Source organism: Xyrauchen texanus, chromosome 7 (assembly GCF_025860055.1).
Source record: "Xyrauchen texanus isolate HMW12.3.18 chromosome 7, RBS_HiC_50CHRs, whole genome shotgun sequence".
NCBI classification, from domain to species: Eukaryota; Metazoa; Chordata; class Actinopteri; order Cypriniformes; family Catostomidae; genus Xyrauchen; species Xyrauchen texanus.
This window is the reverse complement of record NC_068282.1, coordinates 48,704,128-48,730,676: the sequence shown is the minus strand read 5'-3', so window position 1 is coordinate 48,730,676 and position 26,549 is coordinate 48,704,128. Positions and strand designations below refer to the sequence as shown.

General features: G+C 38.3%; 2 protein-coding genes across 4 annotated transcripts in view; both read left to right on the top strand.

Moving 5' to 3' along the window:
* Window positions 1-20,429, top strand: part of zgc:123305 — a 30,901-nt gene extending 10,472 nt beyond the window's left edge. Inside the window, exons 2-20 of one of the 2 annotated variants that reach the window (XM_052129836.1) lie at window positions 4,620-4,820; window positions 7,045-7,140; window positions 7,221-7,447; window positions 7,819-7,926; window positions 8,357-8,465; window positions 9,019-9,829; window positions 9,952-10,045; window positions 11,843-12,027; window positions 12,217-12,310; window positions 12,568-12,637; window positions 12,716-12,808; window positions 14,590-14,657; window positions 14,969-15,101; window positions 16,792-16,940; window positions 17,037-17,123; window positions 17,245-17,397; window positions 17,830-17,944; window positions 18,028-18,131; window positions 19,689-20,429. In XM_052129836.1, coding sequence (XP_051985796.1) covers window positions 4,620-4,820; window positions 7,045-7,140; window positions 7,221-7,447; window positions 7,819-7,926; window positions 8,357-8,465; window positions 9,019-9,829; window positions 9,952-10,045; window positions 11,843-12,027; window positions 12,217-12,310; window positions 12,568-12,637; window positions 12,716-12,808; window positions 14,590-14,657; window positions 14,969-15,101; window positions 16,792-16,940; window positions 17,037-17,123; window positions 17,245-17,397; window positions 17,830-17,944; window positions 18,028-18,131; window positions 19,689-19,833 — 3,042 coding nt within the window. In that variant the 3' untranslated portion in view covers window positions 19,834-20,429. The remainder of the gene's footprint in view (window positions 1-4,619; window positions 4,821-7,044; window positions 7,141-7,220; window positions 7,448-7,818; window positions 7,927-8,356; window positions 8,466-9,018; window positions 9,830-9,951; window positions 10,046-11,842; window positions 12,028-12,216; window positions 12,311-12,567; window positions 12,638-12,715; window positions 12,809-14,589; window positions 14,658-14,968; window positions 15,102-16,791; window positions 16,941-17,036; window positions 17,124-17,244; window positions 17,398-17,829; window positions 17,945-18,027; window positions 18,132-19,688) is intronic. The other variant, XM_052129837.1, reaches the window with a different exon arrangement.
* An 801-nt stretch (window positions 20,430-21,230) lies between these two features.
* trim107 (tripartite motif containing 107) lies at window positions 21,231-26,364 on the top strand. 2 transcript variants are annotated; one of them, XM_052129861.1, is made up of 2 exons: window positions 21,231-21,402; window positions 24,428-26,364. In XM_052129861.1, the coding sequence occupies exon 2, from the start codon at window positions 24,443-24,445 to the stop codon at window positions 25,943-25,945; it is 1,503 nt and encodes a 500-aa protein (XP_051985821.1). In that variant the 5' UTR covers window positions 21,231-21,402; window positions 24,428-24,442; the 3' UTR covers window positions 25,946-26,364. The 2 variants fall into 2 exon arrangements, with proteins under 2 accessions (XP_051985821.1, XP_051985822.1); XM_052129862.1 differs by lacking the exon at window positions 21,231-21,402 and adding an exon at window positions 21,690-21,873.
* The last annotated feature ends 185 nt before the right edge of the window (window positions 26,365-26,549 follow it).

Genomic DNA, 26,549 nt, shown 5'->3' with positions numbered 1-26,549 from the left:
ATTTGTGATAATAGCCTAATCGTCAAAAACTTTTAACGCAGTTACAAAATGATTATTCAGCTATTTTGAGATTAATGTACCGATAAAAGTGTATAAGTTACTAAATGAACAGTTAGCCTTGTCAATCAGTTTGGAAATATTTTTGGTGAAGCCTAATTTCATGCAAAAAAATATGTGCATCTCAGTTGACATCATTATTTATTGAGGTCAACCGACATTGGATTTTGCCGATAACGAAAGTGTTGAGAAAGGCTGATAACCGATAAATCGGCCGATAGTTTTTTAAATATTTGTAGAATGTCAAACTAAAATTATTCTCTCTTTACGTTGGCGGGCAAAGACATCCAAAGCGAATAAAATCACAGATGCAGTTTTTAGTTTCACCAAAAGTACAAATATTAACCAGAAAAATATAAAGATTTGGTGCATAACGCAGGACTTTTAATTATAAACAAGCACCAAACACATCAGGGACTCTTATTTTGAAATTACAAAATTATGAAAAACTGTCAGCAACTATCGACATACGTTTTTGCTAATAACCGATTGTTCCAAAAAGCAACTATTGGCACCGATTAATCGGTAAAACTGATATATCGGTCTACCTCTAATTCTAACTATATGGGCCTTTATTGGTTTTATATCGGTCCTCTGCAATTGGAAAAGCAATATTGGCAGATCACTAGTTAAAGGCTTATTTTACATTTTCATCAGGGTTACTCCAAGGTCACGTCAGGTCATAATGCCATGGTAACGCTGAACCAATTTTTTGGTTTGTCTGACTGCTTTCCAGAAATAGTTGGAAGTATAAAGTGTTAAGACTGTACCAGTTACATTAACATTTTAATAATAAAAACTGTACAATGATAAAAAAAAATATCTTGACTTCATTTAAAAAGGGTTTGTGGGATCAAACAAACTGGGGTTTGTTTTTGTGATTGAATTTGAGATTGTGATTTAAAGTCTTAAGCTTATAAAATACAAATGAGGAGTGTTGATGCTTTTCCTGCTTAAATGCCCCGATACCGATTTTAACAAATAACTATATGCCAATACCGATATTTTGCCACTTACCTTACTTTCAGATCACTGTTTTGCTCAGGAATTGTGTTTTAAAAACATACACAGAGGTACAAAAGCTTTTGTTCTAACAATAAATAATTTCCGCTGAACATGGGGTCTGGGTTTCACAGCGAATAAAGACGCTGACTACCACCTCTTGAGTCACGAAGTTTGAATCCAGGGCGTGCTGAGCGACTCCAGTCAGGTCTCTTAAGCAACCAAATTGGCCCGGTTGCTAGGGAGGGTAGAGTCACATGAGGTAACCTCCTCGTGGTCACTGTAATGTGGTTCGCTCTCGGTTGGGCGCGTGGTGAGTTGTGCGTCGATGCCGTGGAGAATAGAATGAAGCCTCCACACGCGCTACGTCTCCGCGGTAACACGCTCAACAAGCCACGTGATAAGATGCACGGATTGACGTCTCGGAGGTGGAGGCAACTGAGATTCGTCCTCCGCAACCCGGATTGAGGCGAGTCACTACGCCACCATGAGGACATAGAGCGCATTGGGAATTGGGCATTCCAGATTGGAGCGAAAAGTGGAGAAAAACGAATTTCCTATGAACATGGATTGGATATGTTGAACACATGACAGTCCAACATTTTAAAGAGTCACAATGAAAGATAAATAGAAGATAAAAAGATTCAAACCTATAGAAAAATAACTAAGTATCATAACATGATTATTAATGTGAAAGAAGTTAATTTTATACTTCTTAAACATATTTACACTTCTGTTTTTGCAGTTCAACTTTTACATGTTTGTACTGTATATAATTATACATCACAAACATATTATTTTGGGCAATTCCACAGAAAAGTCAACCACATCAATTAAAAATAAAGACACCAAAGGAACAAAATGCTCTTTTAAATTCTATAGTGGTGTAATGGATTTTAAACGCATTTTTTCAAGCTTTTGTAATCGCGCAAGACCTTATTGTGATTTCCATCTTAACTAAATCAATCATGCAGCCTTAATTGATACCATAACAATGTCTCAGAAGCAGGACTGGACTGGTAATCTGGCATACCGGGCATTTTCCCGATGGGCCGACGCACTTTGGGGGCGATCAGGGGCGGAATGGCCATCGGTATAACCGAGCGGGCCAGTGGGTCGGTCGCGAAATGTGCCAAATGGGCCGTGATAAGCAAAAATGAGGCACCGCGTTATGCAGAACGGACCACAAAACAGCGCCGCGATATGCAGAAAAGAACAGCGATGGATGTTCTGCTGTTGGATGGTTTGCGTCATCATGTACAGGTTGTGCCGCTTTCATAATTGTCACATAATGAAGGTTTTTCTCATTAATTTGAGAGCAAGAAAGAATATAAATTAAATATGACATGTTCTTTGGAGTTCCAGCCCTTCTACATTCGGTTGCTATCATTATTTCTGGATTGTGCATTTAAATTCAATGAGTTCTTACAAAGTGTGATGATAATAAATAAGAAATGAACCATTGATTTTTCAAATCAGCGTTTTCATGCTTAAACTGGCTGATAAATATTGACGGCCGATACATCCCTAAATATAAGGTTAAAGGAATATTCTGGGTTCAACACAAGTTTAGCTTAACATAATTTGCAGCATAATATTGAGTATTTCGTTTCGTCCCTCATTTTCTTTAAAAAATAAAAATCTGGGTTACAGTGAGACACTTACAATGGAAGTCAATGGGGCCAATTCGTAAACAGTAAAATACTCTCAAAAGTATAGCCACAAGATGTAAACAATATCTGTGTTAACATGATTTTAGTGTGATAAAATCACTTACTAACCGCATCTGCGTCAAGTTATATCCAATTTTAGAACTTAATTGTCATGACGATATAATGCCATCAGATCCTAAAACTTGATTTTAGCTTTTTTAAAAGAGGGATGAGTCAAAATTATTATTATTATTTATTTGTTTTTTTAATGACGGCTCCTGTTTCATTCCCTGTTCAAGCTGAAGTGTCAAACAACATAAAGTATGTATAAGTTTCACATGTTTATGGCACCATCTGGTGGTTATTTGTGGAAAAAGTGGTTTCAATGTTTATATCGATCTATTTAAAATGAAAAGTGTCTCTTATGTTGGGATAAATTACAGCTTATTTTAATAAAGTAAAAGTGACAGTAATGATTATATTGTTACTGATATTTTATAATGAGTATTTGCTGAATAAAAGCAACTTGTGCTTGGTTAAAAGTTTGCATATTATTTTATTGAAAAAACCCTTTGAAATTAATGTATCAAATATGATAAAACAGTTTTTTGGTGCATATCTCTCAATCATCATTACGTTACATTCATGCACACATGATACATGTTATAAGATAGATTTAAAGTGTTAACTAATATTTCTGTGTATTTTCATATATGCAGACTGCTCTGAAATTATAAAGATCTCATTATTTTACATTACAAGCTGTTATAATATCATCTCACCATAAGTTCATGAGAGCCAGCGAAAAAAGTTTTACAATTTCCCTTTGTTAAATGTCAATATAGAGTTTGGTGCATAAAATACATATGATAAAAGTTGTTTATTCAAAATAATATTTTATCCATGTTGTATTTAATGTGCTGAATTGAACTTCAATCCATATTTATAGATCAAGGAGAGGAAGTTGTCATGACCAAACGACCAAACTCTCAAATATTTGGTATTTCTGAAAAGCCCAGAGAGTCCTCTGATAAAACCCCGCTGTAGAAAAACTTACATAACAAATGTCCCACACAAAAATGAATTGCTGGGCCTCAGGGGGATGATGACATTTAAAGCCTAAAGTATCAAATATAATACATAAAAAAAAGTGAATTTATTTTAATTTGTTTACGATTTATTTTTATAGTTATTCTTATGGTACTAAAAACTGGTTACCATAGTAACTAAAAAAATAACATTAGAATTTTCTGACATTTCTTTCCTATGTCAGGCTTTACAGGGTTAACTTGTATTGAACCTGCAATATTCCTTTAAATTTGATTTAATGCCAAACTTATCTGTACTTAAACTGTAAGTCAACTTTAACATGTGGTCTGATTGTTTCTCTAACAGTTTAACTGGATATTTGAGGATTATCTGTGTAAATCTCTGTGCTCTTAAACTTAAAATGAAAATTTCCTTGAATATTTTTACATGTAGGACCTAAATATAGTCACATATTTAGTTACTTCTTAAGCTGTTTCCTTGTGTAGTTTTAAAATACTGCTTAAGCTTACAGCCATTTACACAAAGAAGTCAAAGATTTGATAAAGGCTTACCACCCAAAATTGAGTTGCTGGCTACAATTATTTATTTTTAGTCAGCTACAAAGAGCTTGAAATATCAGTCTTGTATATTGATAAATAGTGTAGATTCGTCAGATAGACCAAGTTGGACAAACTCGGTCCAGTGATGTCACTTTTGGCATGTCGTCAAATGTGGCCTCGTGTCATGAAGATAAAGTTGAGATGTTGCATACTGTTGAGCTAAGTGCAAAGGTCACAGTCTTACTGTGTCAGAAACAATTCTGGCATATAAGTAGATAGGACATCTGAGAATAAGATCAAACTTTTTCCCTCTTTTCAGTCTCAGACCATGAATTACGTGGGTCAGCTGGCGGAGACGGTGTTTGTGACCGTTAAAGAACTGTATCATGGGCTGAATCCGGCAACACTCACCGGCGGCATCGACGTCATTGTGGTTCGCCAGCCGGATGGCAGTTTCCAGTGCTCGCCGTTTCACGTACGCTTCGGAAAACTGGGAGTCCTGCGGTCCAAAGAGAAAGTGGTAAGGATTTGGGAGGGTCTGGAAATGAGTGCAAGTTAATATTTACCATCAGTGACTGTCATTAGGGCAGTGTAGTTGTTATTGATCTTTTTAGGTCTTAGAGGAGAGCTCTGGATGACCTTTATGGGTGTTTCTTCAACTTCAAAGTAAAGTTAAAAAATGTTTTAAGCTCTCACTAGTTTATTCAAATTGTCTTCATACAATGTCCACTTACACACTTACAAAGTGTATGTACATGCATCACTGGCAATTTTTGTCATTTTTGTGTTGAAAATCATGAGAAGTCTTGAAAATAAAACCGCCTTAGTCTAGCTAAGGCTAATTTTATTGATAACATTTTATGTATCCTAAATGCACACAATTAAATAATATTTTCACACTTTTTGAATAATTTGGCAAAATTACAGCATGATTGGAAATGATTAGAAAGCATTTTCACACGATACATTTGAAATGGTTTATGATTATTTCACTCTTTGTTTAGATGATCATAGTTTTAATCATGTAATAATGTATTTAATTATATATATATATATATATATATATATATATATATATATATATATATATATATATATATATATATATATATATGTAAATAATCAACCCCTGGGACAAGTGCCCGATGTTGAAGAAACACCCATATACAGTTTTGCTGGACTTATAATATGCTGTTCTTTCTTGCATTTGCGGACATTAACACCAGAACATGTGTATAATATCTGCAATAAGTGGGTGTAATAAAAATAAATGTGCAGTCACTTAAAAAATAAGAGGTAAAGTGGTTAAAACATTGGTAGCGCATTTTTCTGGGCAGAACAAATAATAATATTTTTATTCTTGATGTTTTACTAATATACAACAGTTAATTCCAGTCCTCGAATCTGATTGGTCAAGAGACGTTCCATGAGCACTGGTGGTCTGACAGGATCAGGACTCGGACGCTTCACTGTGTGTGTGTCACTCCGCTTGTGTTCATGCCGTTCTAAACTAAAGTGTACGAGAAGTGCAGATGTGTTAGGAGTTACTGTATGAGTGTCTCTTACATGTATTTTCTATTTTATTTTATTTGTTGACATTACATATGTTAGCCAGCAGGTGGTGGCAAAAGATAATTTTTGTGTGTAATATGAGTCAGTCATTGTTTACATACAACAGCGCTCTGTGATCGCTCGTATTACTACTACTACTACATTACCAAAACTAGGAAATCGCTTTAAACGGCTTTAAACTAACAACTTCAGCATTATGGCTCATCACAGCTGAGAGACACAGCAGACAGATTAATTACACAACTCATTACTTACCTCTTACTGGAGTTTTCACATTGGAGAAAACATACTATTCAAAATGGTGGAGGACATTGCGGTTTCTATAGCGAAAAGACTACCGTGAAATGCTTGGACGGCTATTTTTCCACTGAGAAAGCTGACAGCATCTCTGCTTGCATTTGGCAACAGGTGATCACACACGCTCCATGTTTCACTCTCTCCCTCACACACACACACACACACACACACACACACACACACACACACACACATTCTTGTTTATCCGATAACTTGTTAGAAACAAGTCGTGATACTATTTCTGAAGTGACATTTTTGAATTACTAAAGAAGGCTTGGACGCATCATTTGTTTTAAACCAGCAACGGCAGATTCTGATCTGTCATGTAAGAAAGTAGTTTCATGAACAAATGCGTTTTTATGACCATACTCAGTTTTAAAATGTACTTGTTCATTGAACTGTTGTATATAAGCAATATCACACTCGCAATCGTGCTATATGGCCCTAAATCAGCACCGCTGTGATTACCTACAGCACTCGTGCCTGTGGGCGAATCACAGCAGTGCTGATGTGGGGCTATATAGCACTCTTGCTCGTGTGATATTGCTTAAATATGTTCCACCTGTTGTCATACAGGGAATTTTTTAAATTGTTTTCTGGATCTAGAAAAGAAATGAAATTCTGCAATATATGTATTGTCAATATTCATTTTATGCTGTCCTCTAAAATATTGAATTTGCAGAATGTTGCTTATTATGAGTGCAATCATAAATCACTGGTAAAGTCATGGAAATGCATTGGTCAAAAAGTGTGCTCAACTCTAAGGATGGGTTTTCAAACATACTGTTGTTTTCATGCCAGCAAACGCATTAGGTAATGCATCATGAGTGAAAGTCTGTTTTTCAGGTAATATAACTCCTCAGTTGATTCCACAGGTAGATATTGAGGTCAATGGCGAGCCTGTGAACCTGCAAATGAAACTGGGAGATAATGGAGAAGCTTTCTTTGTGGAAGAGAATGAAGATTTTGAGGTACACTCTGACTACTTAGAGTTTTATTATGCTTTGCTATTATATTGTTTTCATTATTTTTGTTTCTCTATCTCTGTCAGACGAGGGTTCCCGCTCATCTCTGCACCTCTCCGATCCCCACTGATATTCCTGAAGTTTCTGAGGTCTCTGAATCTCCCTTCAACATCACGTCTTCATCCAGTCGACGCAAGAAACGCCGCAGGAAACGGGCACGTTCTGACACGCACATGGATGTCAGTTCCTCCTCAGATGAGAAAGAGAGTCTAGACCAGGATGTCTATAAAGAAGAATCTCCTATGGTGACATGGTCAGAAATGATACTTGGTTATAAAGTATTTTATTGTATTTTCTGTGTAACAGTGAAATCTACAGAAATAGTACAGTAATTATCATTGCATTTCCATGTTAAAAGTTGACTATACCCCCACCGAAAAATAGTTTTTAACAAAATGCTATGCTACATTTACATCGCATATGCCAGCACTGTCATCAAAATTTCCTTTGAGCTGATTTGCTGGTGCTGCCTCATTTTTCCGATTTCTTCCCTGGGAATTGAACCCAAGATCCAGGCATTGCTCATGCTGTGCTCTACTAGTTGAACTTAAGGAACAAAGAAACACATTGTTGTCCACTCAAGCTCAACGGGTCATTGTTAGTTTGTGTTTTTACTCTTTATAGTAAGTCTATATACTACTCACTGTCAGAGGAACCTTGTGAAGAACAGTCAGGAGCTCAGAGCAGAGACGTGCACCCTCACTCTGATGGAGAATGCTCTGTTAATGAGAGGTAATTATATATCCCTTAATCATCCTATAAAAGCTTAATTCTTTTTGTGCTATCCATTTCCATTGGGGGATCATAAGTCTTGAGTCCACATTGAAAATCTGGGATTCAAAGTCTAATTTGGACCTGGAAATAAAGTTTTAGGATTTTTAAATAAAGTGATGAATTAGAAATTAGTTTAGTGCACTATTTCACAATTTAAGTCACTATTTAAGTCACTAATCAAATGGGTAAATGTAACTCAGAAAAAGTCAGATTTCTTTGCTTCCACAATCTGATAATTTGTAATGAGGAAAAACCTGTATCAAATTAATGGAAGCATTTTTACAAGTGGACCCAACCGTATAAACCCTGTTTGTCTCAGCCCAAACCTGAATGCTGTACATTATTTTCTCTGTTTTCATCACAGTCTCTCTTGTTATCCCTCTCTCAGTACTGTGTTCTACAGTCGTCCCTCCTCTCCTAAGAGTGACTCTGAGTTGTTTAAACCGCAGGAGTCTGTAGGACCTCAAATGCAGTGGAACTGGGGTGGTTTTCCAAAGGTACTTTTATCTCCAATAAACTCTCTATATAATGTAAAAAAGCAGGACCCTGCTGCTGTGTTCCAATACCAAGAGTGCTGCCTACTTAGGCAACATTTTACGCATTGTAGGAACATTTTCGACAAGGCTGATTTAAACAACATGCAGTGAAACTACATTCGAAACTGTGTGGTGCTTGCACATGCAAAACTCACAGGTCTTAGCGGTCTCGAGAAAATATAAAGCTGAGTATTGTCAGCATAACAGTGAAAACAAATTCCATGGTTACTGATATTGTCTCCCAACAGAGGCAAATACAAGGAGAAAAGCAATGGACCTAATACTGAGCCTTGCGGCACTCCATTCTTAACTTTTTCTTGATCTGACAATTCCTTGTTTACACAAACAAAATGGTAGCGGTCCGATAAATAGGACCTAAACCATGTTAATGCCTGTCCACAAATGCTAACATAATGCTCAAGCCTCCCTAGAGAATGCCATGATCTTTGGTGTTGAAGGCAGCACTAAGAACAAATAGCAGTGATTAATGTATTTCTCTCTCTCTCTTGTGTAGGTGTGCCAGGCAAAGAGAGATGAATCTGATGCCCTGTGTGATCCACCCTCACCCCTCACGCCATCTGGCCACTCCCACTTCCGGACAATCCATCGCCAAGCATCTTTTGAGGCGGAGATGACTGATTCTACGGCAACAATAACCGTAGTGAGACCAGAACCTCAGATTGCTACGACCAACCCAGTCCCGTCTGAAGTTTACAATTTGCCAACAAATAACGTACAGCTGGACGTCAAGGTCAACGAATCGCATGTAGGGAACTTGCAGTCCGCAGATGACTCTTTACCATCGGCTTGGACTGCAGTGGAAACCAAAAAGACCAAAGACGATGCAACTATCACTGTTAGCAATGCAGAAAATGACGCCAAAATGTCTAATATATCTAGTGCTGCTAACATTCATGGAACCAATTCTGCCAACAGCGTGACTAGTTTAGACAACGTGGTTAACATAGAAAGCACAGAGGCCGCTAATAGCAATACTGCCGTGGTTGACTTCAAAAACCAAGCAATTTCTTGTGTTAATTATATTGAGACATACACGGATAAAGTTTTAGAAGCAGAAACTGTAATAAACTTATCAGTCACAATCACTTCCGCACAAACTCCCTTTAGCCAAAGTTCTCCCGAAAAACTGTCACTCAACACGGGACAGCCAGATGAGGATGCGGGTCTAGAGACCTTGCTAACCAATCAGAATGCTGATAGTGATGGATTGACTGCAGCTGTGGAAACTGTCATCAATTCAGAAGATCAATCGGTTCTCGTTGAGTCAGTCTCAAAAGCATCAGACTCTCCGGACAAGAGGAAAGGTAGTAGATTAAATTACACTCAACTGATGAGCACAAATTGAGTTGCAAATGATGTGAAAAAGAACTTAACCAAAACGTGTAATCTACCTCTCTTTCCTTTCCTCTACTGTACGTGTGTCCAGTCAAGCGGAGTCATCATTTGGGACCATCAGATATTTATCTTGAAGATCTGTCCACTCTTAACCCTGAGATCGCTGCCCTGTACTTCCCTAAGAGGTGAAATATAACACACATGTGGCAACATGTTCTTGTCTGTATTTTAGTTAGAGCTGTCAGTAGAATAATTGTGATTAATCTCATGTTTTTCGTAGTTGTCTCCTGTAATCCATTATACCTGCTTCATACCATGTGACACGCATTTGGTTTTCAACCATACATTTTCAAATGGAGCCACATTGAGAGCCCCATTTCTCTGGGATTTAACCTTGTAGGAGCTTAAAAATGAAGATGCAAAGAGGAACGTTTGTTCTGAATTAGAACCTAAAAGTATATTAAGATATCTTTAACACTTCTGCAATTATAGGCACTCTAAATTTGAAAAAAAAAACGTTTTTTCCCCTCCATTTTTTTGGCTTACACAGTTGACATATACAACAAGGGGTGCTGAAATAAACTGAATTTAGCAATAGACCTGCCTATCTCTGTAAAAATTAAATAATGATTCTGACACCTTTCTAAGGTACATTTTTTGACCTGCAGTTTTGCTCCAAAATCAAAGAACTTCAAAATGATGGATTCTCAGTAAATATTGATCCGTGGAATTTAATATTTTGGCTTTCGTCATCACTTATGTTTATCTTTCTTCAGAAAAAAGTATTAACCAAATAACATATTTAGGAAGAAATAGTACTATTATTATTGAGCCAGTGCATAAACATTGTGTGTTCAAAACCGCATTCTTGCCTTCGACATTTACATCATGTCCGTAGACAGAAGAAGGTCCAATCTATAATATGGTCCTCAGCCATGAGTGTATCTCAAACTATCCGATTCATCCGCGCAGAAGGTGCTAAAGCATTGCTTACATTAAAAAAACCTCTAAGTAAATTGCAATTTTATGTTTCATTCACAGATGTTAATAAAGAGCCCAGAATTCTGTCGTGTCCCTTTAATGTCATGCATTCAGTATTGGGTAATCACACGCAACAGAATGAAACCATCCATCCATCTTCAACCGCTTATCCGAAGTCAGGTCGCGGGGGCAGCAGCTCCAGCAGGGGACCCCAATCTTCCCCATCCCGAGCCACATTAACCAGCTCTGACTGGGGGACCCCGAGGCGTTCCCAGGCCAGTGTGGAGATGTAATCTCTCCACCTAATCCTGGGTCTTCCCCGAGGCCTCCTCCCAGCTGGACATGCCCGAAACACCTCCCTAGGGAGGCGGCCAGGGGGCATCCTTACCAGATGCCCAAACCACCTCAACTGACTTCTTTTGACGCAAAGGAGCAGCGGCTCTACTCCGAGCTCCTCACGGATGACTGAGCTCCTCACCCTATCTCTAAGGGAGAAGCCCGCCACCCTTCTGAGGAAACCCATTTCGGCCGCTTGTACTCGCAACCTAGTCCTTTCGGTCATGACCCAGCCTTCATGACCATAAGTGAGGGTAGGAACAAAAATTGACCGGTAGATCGAGAGCTTTGCCTTCCGGCTCAGCTTTCTTTTCATGACAACGGTGCGATAGAGCAGGTGCAATACCGCCCCCGCTGCCCCGATTCTCCGGCCAACCTCCTGCTCCATTGTCCCCTCACTCGTGAACAAGACCCCGAGGTACTTGAACTCCTTCACTTGGGGCAATACCTCCCATGAATGAAACCATTGTAATGTTAAACTAGGTAAACGTGTTAACTGCTTTAAATCATTTTAACGGCTCTAAATATGAAAGCTTGTGAATTGATGCTTCAACTTTGGCAGCCCTACTTTTAGTACATCTGCTGCATTTTCGTGACCTGAAAATTTAAATAGGGTAATTTATCTCTTTCTTTTTCCACTACTCTCACTTTCCTTTTTGTTTTAGTGAGGCAGAGTCGGAACTCCGCACAAATCATCCACCCGACCCGTCTCCTCCCTCGGATCAGCCATTGTCGCTGGCCAGCGCAAACACGGACAGCGGCACAGAGTATCTGTCCGACTCAACGACAGACACGCTGGACGTCACCATGTCCCTGTGCGGAAGAGGAGACATCAGCCAGATCAGTAAAGGTAGAGTTTGTCATTAAGTGTTCTGCTGGGTGGCTCCCCCACAGTTAAATCTCACTGGTCCAAAATCCTGCTCTATATAGTATCATATTAAACGTGTTTTTTTTCTTCAATGCACCACAGCATTTCATTATGAAGATACTCAACTTGTCAGTCACATCTAGTAGCTACGTGTGCTTTTTTGCATTTCAGAGAAATTCACAGAACAACTGGTCAAGTATCAAGACTTTGTCAGCAACCCTGGAATTGTCGAAGATCCAAACCTTGTCATCTGCATCAACTCAAAGTTAGTGTGGCTTATGTGTAATGTTTTTAATTATGTGCAGCAGTGTCAGAAATAAGCAATATTTGCCCTTGGAATTGATTTTCAGATTTTAGTTTAATGCTCTGTAGTTTAACGGCTTTAATTTAGGGGTAGCTTATAGCTTGGAAAGCTACAGTTTCAAAGTACTTTCCCCAACACGGCTTATTTATCGTTTATTACATCCGTGATATGACTTTATTGTAATATGGTGCATGTTTGTGTGCTGTCATTTGTTTCAGGTATTATAACTGGGCAGTAGCTGCTCCAATGATTCTGTCAGTTCAAGCTTTCCAGAAGAATTTACCAAAGGTACGTCAGTTCAGAATTCTCCGATCGGTGTTTAAATGACTTCTCAGTCATTGATATTGACTTGCTTTTCTGTTTTAGAGCACCGTTGAGAAACTAGTCAAAGATAAGATGCCAAAGAAATCTGGCCGCTGGTGGTTTTCCTGGAGGAGAAAAGAAATGAACAATATTGAGGTACAAACTGAAGAGGACAGTTTAATGTAATGTTAAAAAAAATTATATGGATAAAATCATGGATTCAATATCTGTGGAAGCCCTGAACCACAAGGAGAAAAAAGAAAAAAATCACTTGGTGAACATATATTATATATATAAACATAATGTTAGAGAGTCTTCTAATACATGAAATCTTACAGTTAAGACCCCGTTTCCATCTGGTATTAAGATGCGTTTCAGGTGATCCGATCACATGTGGTCAGCTCTGAATACAAGTCTAAATGTGGTCTAAAATGTTTTGTGATAAGATTGCACTACACTAATCTGTCCTGTATGCGTCCCGGCTGCAGTGAAGCTCCACCCCTCACCTGTCAATCAACCGCTGCACTAAAACAAGAGTTTAAAATTTGCCGTTTACGAGCATCTTTAAAAGGAAATAACCTTTTAAAGGTTATTATTTTAAGGTCACTGGAGGTGCATTTAACGATCAAGTGTAAACAGCGATTTGTCTTGTCTGACCACATGTTATTGAATCACCCCAGATGCATCGTAACAGCAGGTGGAAATGGGGTCTAAATTAATATACCTCAGGTTACATATGTTTCATATGGCATTCATTGTCAAGTGTGACAACGGGAGTCATTTCTGATTGTTTGATGGCCTTCGCCACTTTGTCACCTTGTCACCTTGTCAGTATAAGATTTCATATGTACTGACTGATAGTGGCACTTGGTGGCCGAGGTTGGTACCACATGCTAATTGTAAGCAAGCAAGAAAATCATTCATGTCTTGCCTATTGAGGAAAAAAGAGAGAAAATTATATTTGTAAGACATGGGCCCATGAAGGCACTAATGGTGCGTTCACAGACAACACGAAGCGAGCGTTTCGCGCGGCGCTATTACATACAAAGTCAATGCAAAGATGCGAATAGACGCAAATAATGGCTGGACTCGAATGCGCGAAATCGCTTCATTCGCGTATTCACGAGTGTTGCCATTTTTCAGCTCCAGCGAAAAATCCGCATGACGCGTTGTCATGAAAGCCTATCAGCATTGAGATTGTCCGGATGTGACTGACGTTGTAGCAGAAGAAATCTGGACAAATTTATGAAAAATGGCTGTATCGGTGTGGGCACCCGGAATTGTATGACACAACGTCATACATGTACAGAAACCGGACAAAAAAAGACATCGCTTGGAGGAAAGTGAACCAGGAAGATGGACTACTGGTAACTGGTAAGTTCTGAAAATATGTGCGTCTACTTTATTCCAGCTATTGGTCGTACTTTACTACAAACCAAGTCGTAGAAGCCCCTCCCCCTGTTCTTTTCCGGAAGAGAAGGGGGAATACTCGCAGGTTTGCGTTACTTGCACAAACGTGAGTTTAAACACACATTTTTATTCCAGTGGTCAAACTTGCGCAAGCAATGCAAGGCGAAAATTTTATTCGCGTTGTATGTGAACACACCATTAGACACCTAAAAACAGTAACAAATTTGTAAAAAAAAAAAATATATATATATATATATATATATATATATATATATATATATATATATATATATATATATATATATATATATATTTTTTTTTTTTTTTTTAAAGTCACCTTGTGATTTAGGGCTTCCATAAATTACAATTCAACAGATTATGTCAAAATTGAAACATTGTATGATTTAACATTTGGATACACTTGAAAAGTTCAAGACATCATGATATGTAAATTGTATGTCAGATAGTTTATCTAACCTACCAAATAGTTCTCACTAGATAATATTTTCCCATGTTGTAATAATCAGAGAAGCTCAAAGCTAGTGGAAAACCAACTGGAAGCATCTGCCTCTGTCACTGGACCCTCTACACTGAAGTAAGTCATGCGAGTGTGTGTGCAAAACTGTCTACAATCAATTGAGCATCACAACTTCAAGTGTTTGCATCTTATTCTAACTGTCAGACAGTTTTATTACTTTGTAAGTCACTTCAGTAAAATATACATTGGTTTCATACTTCTATTCTTAGGAGAGCTCTTTACCTTTGACATATTGGCTCTTTTGTTCAGTTAAAGATAATTAATGTCAATATTATCAATGCTACTGGCTCACTTAGGGTAATATGTGCACTGCTCATTTGGTCTTTTGCCCCAGTAATGTTTGTTTTTTGTCATGTGTTTGTGTTCAGCAAATGCTCTGTTGAACTCTCGAGTGACGACGACGGTTCTGTCTCTGTGCGCCAGAAGAGTGACAGTATGAACACAGCACAGTGCATCAGTCAGATGTACCTTAAATCACTGCGACTGACCTCTGAACAGATTGTAAGAAGCTCACCTAACACATCATCATCATCTGTGTGTGTGTGTGTGGAAGAGTTTAAACTTTAATTCATTTATTTGGAAATTAATTGAAAACTGAAAACTGTCCAAGGCATATTTTACCTCATAATAAAAGAAAAATATAAGAAATTATCATTTGTTAAGATTGTCTGCATTGCTAAATAATTTACATGACAATTTAACACGTTTATATCACGTCACTGTTAAAAGCTTGATCATATTGGTTGACAGTTCTAAGGTGTTGATTGATTTATTATAACTGCAAGACTTTGGAGAAGTTCCAGGCTTGTTGACCACATTATAGTTCTGTATCACATTGCAAAATCATTAGAACTATAAAGAGCTATTTAATTTTTGAAGCCAACCACAATTTTGATCTATAATTTCAGCTGCTGGCAAAAGCTGAATGAGATGATTGTCGAGCTGAAAACACTGTCATAATATGAAGGTCTAATAATGTATATTACTGCATTAAAAAAGTTATCATTGCAGTTAAATTATTGTGTAACTGTGTAAATGAACACCCAATGTTTAACGGTTATGTCGTGAGACTGCCTTAATTTTCAATAATTGATCTGTCATCACCATAAACCTACTTTAATTCACAGTAGCCTACTGTAATGTGAAAAAAAATTGAAATTCACATTGTCATTACCGCAATGCAGAAAAAATATAATTTGCATTACATTACAGTAATCTCATTGTCATTACTGTACTGCAGAAAAAATCTCATTGTCATTACTGTAATATGGATCAATTTTAAAAAATCTCATTGTAATTTCCGTAATACAGAAAAAATCTCATTGTCATTACTGTAAAATGAAAAATTATCATTATCATTACTGTAACGTGAAATTCACATTGTCATTGCCATAATGTGAAAAAAAAATCTCATTGTCATTACTGTAATATGGGAAAGATCTCATTGTCATTACTGTAATGTGGAAAAAATGTAATTGTCATTACAGTAATGCAGAAAAATGTCATTGTCATTACTGTAATGTGGGGAAAAAAATATCTCATTGTCATTACCGTAATGTGGAAAAAGACTCGTTGTCATTACCGTAATGCAGAAAAAAATCCCATTTTCATTACTGTAATGTGGATTTTTTTTAATTGTCATTATATTAATGCAGAAAAAATCTCATTGTCATTACTGTAATGCGGAAAAAGACTCGTTGTCATTACCGTAATGCATAAAAAATCTTATTGTCATTACAGTAATGCAGAAAAAAATCTCATTGTCATTACTGTAAGGCGGGAAAAAAATAATCTCATTGTCATTACCGTAATGTGGAAAAAGACTCGTTGTCATTACCATAATGCAGAAAAAAATCCCATTGTCATTACTGTAATGTACTTTTTTTTTTAATTGTCATTACAGTAATGCGGAAAAAAATCTCATTGTCATTAATGTAATTCAAAATATAATAATATATTATTGAAAATGTGAAGTACATTTGTGAAACAAAATGTATACGTCAAAGTAGTATTTCTTGTATTGAATTTAATTTGTGATTTTATATATATATATAAAATTTACTTTTGGTCAAATATAACCTGGACATTCACTTAAAACATTTACTTATGAATAAATTCTATCAGACATTATGCAATATTATACAATGACATGGAAGAATTTACAGTATGACATTGTGTGTGTGTGTGGCAGGAGGGTTTGAATCTGCGTGAGGGAGCTAATAAGGTTGTTTTCAGTGTGACGACACAGTATCAGGGCACCTGCCGCTGTGAAGCCGCCATTTACCTCTGGAACTATTACGACAAAATCATCATCTCAGACATCGATGGGACAATCACAAAGTGAGTGTGTTGCATTGTAAGTTGATGTGTGACCATTTTCTATATTTAAGTGTATATAAGGTAAAGTTGTTCACATTATCTTTCTTGGAATTTCAGGTCAGATGCACTAGGTCACATTTTACCACAGCTGGGGAAAGACTGGACTCATCACGGCATCGCCAAACTATATCACAAAATACATCAGTAAGGAACACACATGCATAATAATTCATAAAACAGATATTTAAACATTCTTAAAGCATGTTCACTGATGAATAATGGCTATATACGAGTTATGAATGGATGCTCTTTTCTTCTCTTGTAGGAATGGCTATAAGTTCCTGTACTGTTCAGCTCGAGCTATAGGCATGGCGGATATCACTAAAGGTTATTTACAGTGGGTGAATGATAGAGGAACTGAATTGCCTAAAGGACCTGTGCTACTGGCTCCCAGCAGTCTGTTTTCAGCACTACACAGGTGAATGCAGCTGTACACACACACACACACACACACACATATATATATATATATATAAACACACATATAAACACATTGTCTTTTCACAGACTTTTGACTATCAGGGTACAGTCTGGTCGACACTGCAGCTAATTCTGGGCAAGAACCGCCCACTTAAACAAGACTGACATGTAAAGTGACCAATAACAGTACTTTATTTTGTTTACTTCTCCTTTAGGGGCGGGTTTCGTTCATACTCGTTTATACCACAATGATAGAAAAAAGCATATTTAAATAGTGAAGTGGGAGTTTCTTTGTGCAGAAAATACTGAAGAAATTAGCAGAAATGTAGTCTGTGAACGTATTTTGGGCATGCCATCTCAGGCCAAGTCTACTGCTCATGTACTTCTATGTGTGTTTATGCGTGCATGTCTGTTTTTTTGTTCATCTCAGGGAGGTAATTGAGAAGAAGCCAGAGGTTTTTAAGATCGCTTGTCTCACTGATATCAGAGATCTCTTCACTCCCGTCGGACAGCCATTCTACGCCGCCTTCGGCAACAGAACTAACGTAAGTGTGCCTTAAAAAACACATGTTCAGCTCCCATGAATCATAGAGAAACCTGACCATGTCTTGTGTGTGTTTATATGAAGGATGCTTATGCATATAAGGAGGTTGGTGTATCAGAGAGTCGTATATTCACTGTGAACCCAAAAGGAGAACTCATACAGGAAAAGACCAAAGGCAACAAGTCCTCGTAAGTTACAACACACATGCGCGTATACAGTATATGTTGTATATAAATGACAAACTTAAATGACAATTTTAACGTTTTTTTATTTTTTTCATTAAATGCTCTACTCCTTTGCCTTGCTAAGGCTAATTTCATAGCAAACATTTTATGGGAAGGAGGTATTGCCCCAAGTGAAGGAGTTGAAGTACCTCGGGGTCTTGTTCACGAGTGAGGGGACAATGGAGCGGGAGGTTGGCCGGAGAATCGGGTAGCGGGGGGCGGTATTGCACTATCGCACTGTTGTCACCAAAAAAAAGAGCTGAGCCGGAAGCCAAAGCTCTCGATCTACCGGACAATTTTTGTTCCTACCGTCACCTATGGTCATGAAGGCTGGGTCATGACCGAAAGAACTAGGTCGCGAGTACAAGCGGCCGAAATGGGCTTCCTCAGAAGGGTGGCGGGCTTCTCCCTTAGAGATAGGGTGAGGAGCTCAGTCATCCGTGAGGAGCTCGGAGTAGAGCTGCTGCTCCTTTGCGTCGAAAGGAGTCAGTTGAGGTGGTTTGGGCATCTGGTAAGGATGCCCCCTGGCCGCCTCCCTAGGGAGGTGTTTCAGGCACGTCCAGCTGGGAGGAGGCCTCGGGGAAGACCCAGGATTAGGTTGAGAGATTATATCTCCACACTGGCCTGGGAACGCCTCGGGGTCCCCCAGTCAGAGCTGGTTAATGTGGCTCGGGATAGGGAAGTTTGGGGCCCCCTGCTGGAGCTGCTGCCCCTGCGACCCGACTTCGGATAAGCGGTTGAAGATGGATGGATGGACATTTTATGCATCCTTAATACACAAAATTAAATAAAATGTTCACACCTTTGGCGTAATTTAGTCAAATTACAGTTTGATTGGATCGCCCAATATAAAGTGATATTTCGCTTGGTTTTTCGTTGTTTTGCCGTATATTTCATCTCAAGCATGCTCTTCACTGACACTTTTGTCTACTTGGTTAACAAGTACACTGACTTTGTTAACACTTTGTTTAGATTATCATAATTGTAAACAAGGGCTGGGAAATGTAATATGTACATTTTTGCGATTAATATTGGACTGTTTAACGCATTAAAAATAAATAAATAAACGGCAGAAGATTTTGCCCAACTTTTAATTACAGCATGTCCACTGATTTTATGGCATGTATATGTACACTGGTATCAAGGATTTATACCCAGGACTCGAGATGCGGGGGGATGCCATCCCCCTTGTTGAAAGATAAGGCAAAAAGCATACCCCTTGTAAAACCGCCATCCCCCCATACCATCTCCTTTAGATTAAATGTGTCATGCCACTTAGAAATAATCATGCAAGTAAAATATTTTAATTTGCAAAGATTTTAGACATGTTTGGGGTTGTTCGATATCAGAAGATGCATCACCCAATAATATCTTTACACTTGACATTTTGGAAATATTCTGCCAGTGTCATGCTTACTTTGTGCAATCTGGCAACCATGAGCGCACCAGCTCTCTCTCAAAAGAAAAAGGGTTGCGAATGTAATGTTGACTTTAACATACTCGTGATTGTGTGTTCCTCAGGTACTCTCATCTAAGCGAGCTTGTGGATCACGTCTTTCCCTTCATCTTTAAAGACCCAACCACATCCTTCGACTGTCCAGAGTTCAGTCATTTCTCATTCTGGAGAGAGCCGTTACCTCCGGTGGACCTCACTGCCTTGATCTAGACCTAATATAGATTTTTACATTTTGGGTAAACTATTCCTTTCAAACGCAGCCAAACGCTTGCTGGTTAGTGAATGTACAGTCATAATGTCATAACACTACACTGAGCCTCTTTCTCGTCATTTGAAATAATTAATACTCCGATAAAACTGTTTTACCCCTCATTCAGTACTGTTCTAATGCCATTGTGTGCCTACAGATAAACTTGTGGACTTCCATTACTGTCAGCAGAGCTGTGATTATTAATGTACCTTCATTTCAAGTTCTTTACCAAATAATGGCCTATAAAGGATTCAAGGGCTTTTGTTTTATTTGTATTTTTATATATTTACTTCTTAGGAGTGGTTACTGTAAGAGTTTGAATCTGATTTTATCAGCATATTTAATGCAGCTAAATTGTGCCTTTATTTATTAAGAGCATTCAAATTGTGCTAAAACGAGGACAATCTACATTAATTTGGCTTCCATTTGTTGTATACAAGGACGGTAAAACAATAAAAACATTTGTGTGCAATCAATGACCACATTTGGGCAGTTGTGTTTTATTTTTATTTTTACCCAAGTACACCCGAGTTTTTGTTTTCTCAACTTAAAGGTGCACTCCTAAAAACATGAATTGTAATTTTGCAATATATGTATGAACATCATGAGCAATCACATTAAAATGAAGACTCCAGTCATATCAGTAACCTTATAAAAGCTGTTTTATTCCACATGGAGAGGGTCCGAACATGGGGGCGGGCGGCCATGTTAGTATCACATGACCAGCCGAATACTACTCGCTTAATCTCAGTAACTGTCCCGTTATTGACACTTTCACTCAATGATTAAAGTAATCATGGCTGACTGAGTATAGTACATTTCTACAATGACATCTGAAACTGAAAACCAGTGATTTTTAATGATGCTGCATCCAAGCCGCTAGATGTGTGCAAGTCCAAGATGACACAAAGACAAGTCACTAACTGCACCTTTAAAGTCAAATTAGGTCCAACAAACTCAGAAGTAACAGTAATGTCTACATGTATTCCCAAGTTTAACAAGCCTGCATTTTTAAGTTTAAAACGGCAGAGTGAAATCTGATTAAATGTTTGTTGTATTTTCAGTGTTACTGAGTCATAACTGAAGATAAGGATTAAGACAGGATGTTTTGCAATAGGCGTAACAGCTTGAAATCTTTTTTGCCACATAATAAAATTAGTGATATGTTTTCAAAGTTTGCAGCTGTACAGATGTGTGTTAGAGTGCTTGATTTATATAAGCCTGTGCTGCTATTGTGAAATTAGACCAGAATTGTGTGTCTATCTTGAGTAAATGTTGCCAGTAAATAGTAATATAGCTGACATGCTGTTGTACAGCTCAAGCAGGAAGCATCAAGAGTTTGTGTATGATTAAATAAAGGTGTGGAGGGGCTGTAAATTCAGACCAGTTTGCATGATTAACAGATGTAGCTATTGTGCTGCAGTCACAGTCTGTTGCGTGATGAATGACTGTTTGTCTCACATGCCTTGTTTGGGGCAGTGAATCTTTGTGTACCTGTAACAGAAGAGTAAGCAAGAGGGAAAGTGCTGGTAAGTGAATTATACTCACTAACAAAAGAATAACATGTTTTTGCACATGCACCGTGATATTAATGATATATAGTGGAGAACCATGTAAATAAGTAACCATGTTACTGATGCCATCAATGTTCCATGTTCTGCCACGATAATTAGTCAAGGTCACTTATAATGGCGGAATAATTTGGAATATTGTGGTATTATTAAAATAGATGTGTGCGCGAGATCTGAATCTCTGGGTTATGTAGTAATAAGGGTGCAATGTAGGCGGTGCAATACTGACTGCAGGAAAACAAAACTAGAAGATGCACCGAGTTCTACACCCGTTATATGGCCGTTTGTGTTTATAGAAACGGAATACAGGAAATAGAAACAAACCACACGCGTCAACTGCGCGTTTCGTTTCATCTGACCGTTTGACTTCGTCATCTAGCAGTTGTTTCGCTTTACACGTATCTGCATCGATTTTCATCCAAGTTATAGGTAAGCTAAATGTGTATTTTTATCATGAATCAATAGGGCTGAGCCAAAGTCTGAGAACATGCGATAAAAATAAGGACAACATTATATTTTATACACCGTAGCTGGCCAAGAACCGCCCACTTATACAGGAAGAGACACTTTGACTGACATGTAAACAACCATTGTTCGTTTTGGTTTTACGCGCCATCTAGTGGCGAGGTCGTTTGAAAGAGTAGCGAGCGCCATCTTTGATTTTTGGCGGGAATGACACGAGGCTGTTAGGGATACTCACAGTCTTTTCAAATGGTTGTACAGTTGTTTAAAGTGTTTTTGGATCGAAATGCTGACGAAACATTAAACAATATCGTTCCAAGATTTTTCAGTAGACAACAAACTCTAGACAACAATAGTTGTGGAACATTAGATGTGAGTTAGGAACGTTTTGATAGCTTTTTACAGTGTATTTCATTGAAGAGACAAGTCCATCCCTCACAGCATTGTTTCCCTGATAGCACACATCGATCTCCCAGATGCCTATTTTATGTCTTTTACTCATAATATCTATTGTATCTGTTTCCTCTCAGATGTCTTAAAGAGATGTTTATGATTTGTTAATAAATCTGATCTTTTTAATATGTTTAGCGGATGTTTATCAGATTGTGATGCTCTCCAGATCAAAAGATCTAAAATGGACATCTCGGGGATGTATGTGTGCTATCTGGGTTTCATTCCCATCAAAAATCAAAGATGGCGCTACTGTGAATAAGGTCTATAATGCCAAATATATAGTAGGCCGAATACACAAGCTGTAAAAATGAGATGTAATCTAGGATATTTATACAGGGCATGCCATTGAAGGGAATTTTAGTCTTTCCCTCACAGCCTTATTTTCATACCAGTCAAAACAAATGGCGCTATGAGTAAGATCTATAACAGAGATTCTGTTGAGGGGGGGTTTGAGCCAAGAGGGGAGGGGGGGTGTTCACTGTCCTTTATTGCATATCGCGGTGCCATTTTTGGTCCGTTCTGCATAACGTGGTGGCCCATTCGGCCCGGTTCGCGGACGACCCACCGGAACCCTCAGTTCTCCCGATGTCCAGTCCTCTCCTGATTGGCCCCAAAGTGCGTTGGCCCACCGGGAAAATGCCTGGTATGCCAGTTTACCAGTCCAGCCATGGGAGAGCCATAAACTAACACCTACCTGTCTTCTCTTTATCGTAATAAACTCCACACATAGTTCCCTCCAAAAGGATTGTTTAGTGTAACATGTTGAAGATTAGCGGACAGGCAGTGAGTTCATTAAGTGATGAGCTGTTTCCTACAAAATATGTTTATTCAGTGCATCTTCTCTATAGACACCCATTCAAAAATAACAGCCTTTGGTCTCTTGCCAGTATACCACCCATAGAATCTCTATGGGATCACCAAGTTATGCTAACCTTTTAGACTCTGCCTTGGTAGAAGGGCTTTGTCTATATTATACCAGTGTGGGAAAAAATTCAAATAATGGCGTGGCAATCTCCGCAAACAGCTGTATAAAAAAGAGAATTTCTATCCGTCCAGATGTATTGAGCACTGATTTTTTCACAGAAATAATAATAAAAAAACACATATGCCACTAACATGGCAAACTCTGTCAACTCCAGTTATTAGTTCTGTGTCAGACTGAAGAACAAACCACTATATCAACCCCTGAACCTTGTAAACACAACTTGGTTTCCAGACAGACTGGTGGAAAGCCTGTGGTGCCCTTACTCCCAGAAATTGTGTGAAGACAGCCAGATTAGATTACATCAGATTACATTTTCTAGATTGAGAAAGTGCTTTCCAGTTTTCAGCAATATGCATCAGACATCAGTGAACGGACTGTGGGTTATCCATCAGAGGCCACGTCCACACTCATTTTCTAACAGTTTCCTAACGTTATCATGTTCCAAAGTATGTGGTAATAGAGAGAATGTTTTCGAAAGTCTACGTTATCAGTGGTGAATAAGAGGTATAAACGTAGCAAAATCAATGAGCACCTTTACATGCACATTCCTTCATCAATTATGCTGAATAAGCCTATAATGTGTGTTGTCATGTAAACACAGTAAACGGCTTTCCTTTATCTGTGTAAGGTCATGAATGGCTTAAGAATACACCTGTCGACACTGTTAGATCTTTGCCCATTACCTGATTGTACGCTGCATGTAAACACCTTTACCGGCTTTCTTACCAACTTATCAAATCCCATGTAAATGTGGGATTTCTTGCTTTGTTGGATTTTTTAAAATAAATAGATATCAGTGTATTTCGGTGCATGTAAACAGGCTTGATGCATTTTACAATTAAAACGTGTTGGTGTGTGGACATGGCCTTAGGCTGAGACTAACGTTTAGCTAACTGAGCCAGGTATGCCATAAGACAAACTGTTGCGAACCTCAACAGATTGTGCCCCAAAAATTAATTAATTGACTCACCTGAAAGTTACTTCATAAATCGTGCACTGCAGCAATTGCTACACAACTTTGCATTTAAACCAAAATGCCATATATTTAATTACATATCCCCCCACCCCATCTGTATTACACAGTTACCAGAGGTCATCATGGCACAGGCATCTTCTGAGGGCTATTTAGAGTCAGAGCTCACCTGCCCCATCTGTCTCCATCTATTCGTTGACCCGGTCACTCTTCCTTGTGGTCACAGTTTCTGTCTGACTTGTCTGGAAACACCTGAAAGTGATAAAAGTTCTGGATCTGATCAAGAACTTTGCTGTCCAGTGTGTGGAGAGCAACATCTCAGCCCAGAGACCCTACCGAGAAATGTCAAACTCAAAACAATTGTTGAGAACTACAAGGACAACTATGAACTTAAAGTCAGTAGTGAAGTTCAATCAAGTGTAGAAGACAAGATCGTCAACCATAATGATGAACCGTCTTCAGGACACTATGTTGAGAGAGAGGATGGAACAAACAATGAAGAAGATATCTACTTGGCTGATGAATCTTTGTCAGCAGATTTTGGTAAGGACAATCTTTTGGAGACTGAAGGAAGTGAACGCAGGTCTAGATTACTTCCCATCGTGACTAGTCTCCAAGAAAAGCTTACTCTAGTGGATGATCTGATGTCTAAAGAGAAGGACAGAGAGGCTGCAGTCAAGGAGACACATACTGATCTGAGAAAGGAGATTGGCAGCATACTGGAGGAAATGGCAGAGCTAGTTAAGACCTACAGCGTTGCTGGTATGAAGCTTCTTGAGGTTGCGTTGAAGCCCAGAGAAGATGCTGCACAAAATAGAGTGCATAAAATCTCAGACCTCCAAAAGCAGATTAGGATGGCTGAAGTCAAGATAAATGCTCTGATGGGTGAGGAAGATGCCTCGTGTTTTAGTGATGGAGTCAAAGAAATTGAATCCCAATTTTCCAACTTGAATGTGGAGCCTCTAGAGGATTTTCCAAGTGATATGGAATTATACACCAATTTGAAAAAAGTCTGTATGGAAATTGAGCTCCATAATACCCAACTCCGTCTTGGGCTTGGATCTGCTCAGCGAGCTTTACGTGTTGTTCTCAACCCTTCGGAGGTGACGTTTGACCCTGACACCATCCACCCCAACCTGGTCTTGTCTGAAGATCTTAAAACAGTATCTTTTAGTGTTGCAAAGCAGCCCTATCCAGCCAGTTCCCAAAGGTTTACTAGCTTCTTCCAAGCTCTGAGCTCCCAGAACTTCTCCAGAGGAGAGCATCTCTGGAGCTTGCGAGCTGAGGGTTGCTCCTGGGTTATGGCTGTGTGTTATGGAGGACTTCCCTGTTCTGGTTCTGGAAGTGGTCTGGAGAGCAGTACTGGATCCTGGTGCCTCGTGTACTGTGATAACCTGCTGAGGGCCTATGAAAAAGGAAAGGACATACCACTTAGACGCACACCATCTCTGAAGAGAGTGGAGATACGCCTTAGCTTTAGTCATGGTACTCTAGCATTTTATAGTGTTAGTGATGTAAGTGGGGAAAAAACTGAACTGCACACCTTTAAAGTGAACTTCACAAAGCCTTTGTATCTGGGTGTTCGGATGATGTCTGGGCAACCCAAAGCACACATAACAGTGAGCTAGTGATTTAATCTTAATTCTTAGCTACACTCACACCTTACAATGGACCTTAGTCAGGGTACACCGCATATTTAATTTAATGGGAATGCCAATGAGGCTGTGAGGGATAGAGGTACAGTTTGTTCAATAGGTAGATTTTCAAAATCCTCTAGAATTATTTTGGAAAGACATATTTTCAGTATTTTATCAGTTTGCAATATTTCAATTAATCAAATATAGTATTTCTCAATTCATAAGAGGTATACGATGTTGCATTTAAATGTTAGCATGAGGAAAAAGTCACATTTGTTGAATTGAATGCAGGGCTAAATTAAATTGTTTTGCATTTAATACAATGTTAATACCGTTGTTGTTCTGTGCTTTTCTTGCAACATGTTCATTACTACTTGTATCTGAAATTACAAATAAAACAAACAATAACATCTGGGTCAAAGTTATGATGTAAATTTTTTTGTCCAGATCGACAATTTAAAAAAAAATCATTATTATTTTTTCATATCAATAAATATAAATATTTTGACATTTTTATGAAAAGGCACATTTTTTTCAGGTCATGTAATTGTAATCCTGAGAAGTCTATTTGACACCTTTAAAACTATGTTTGAAT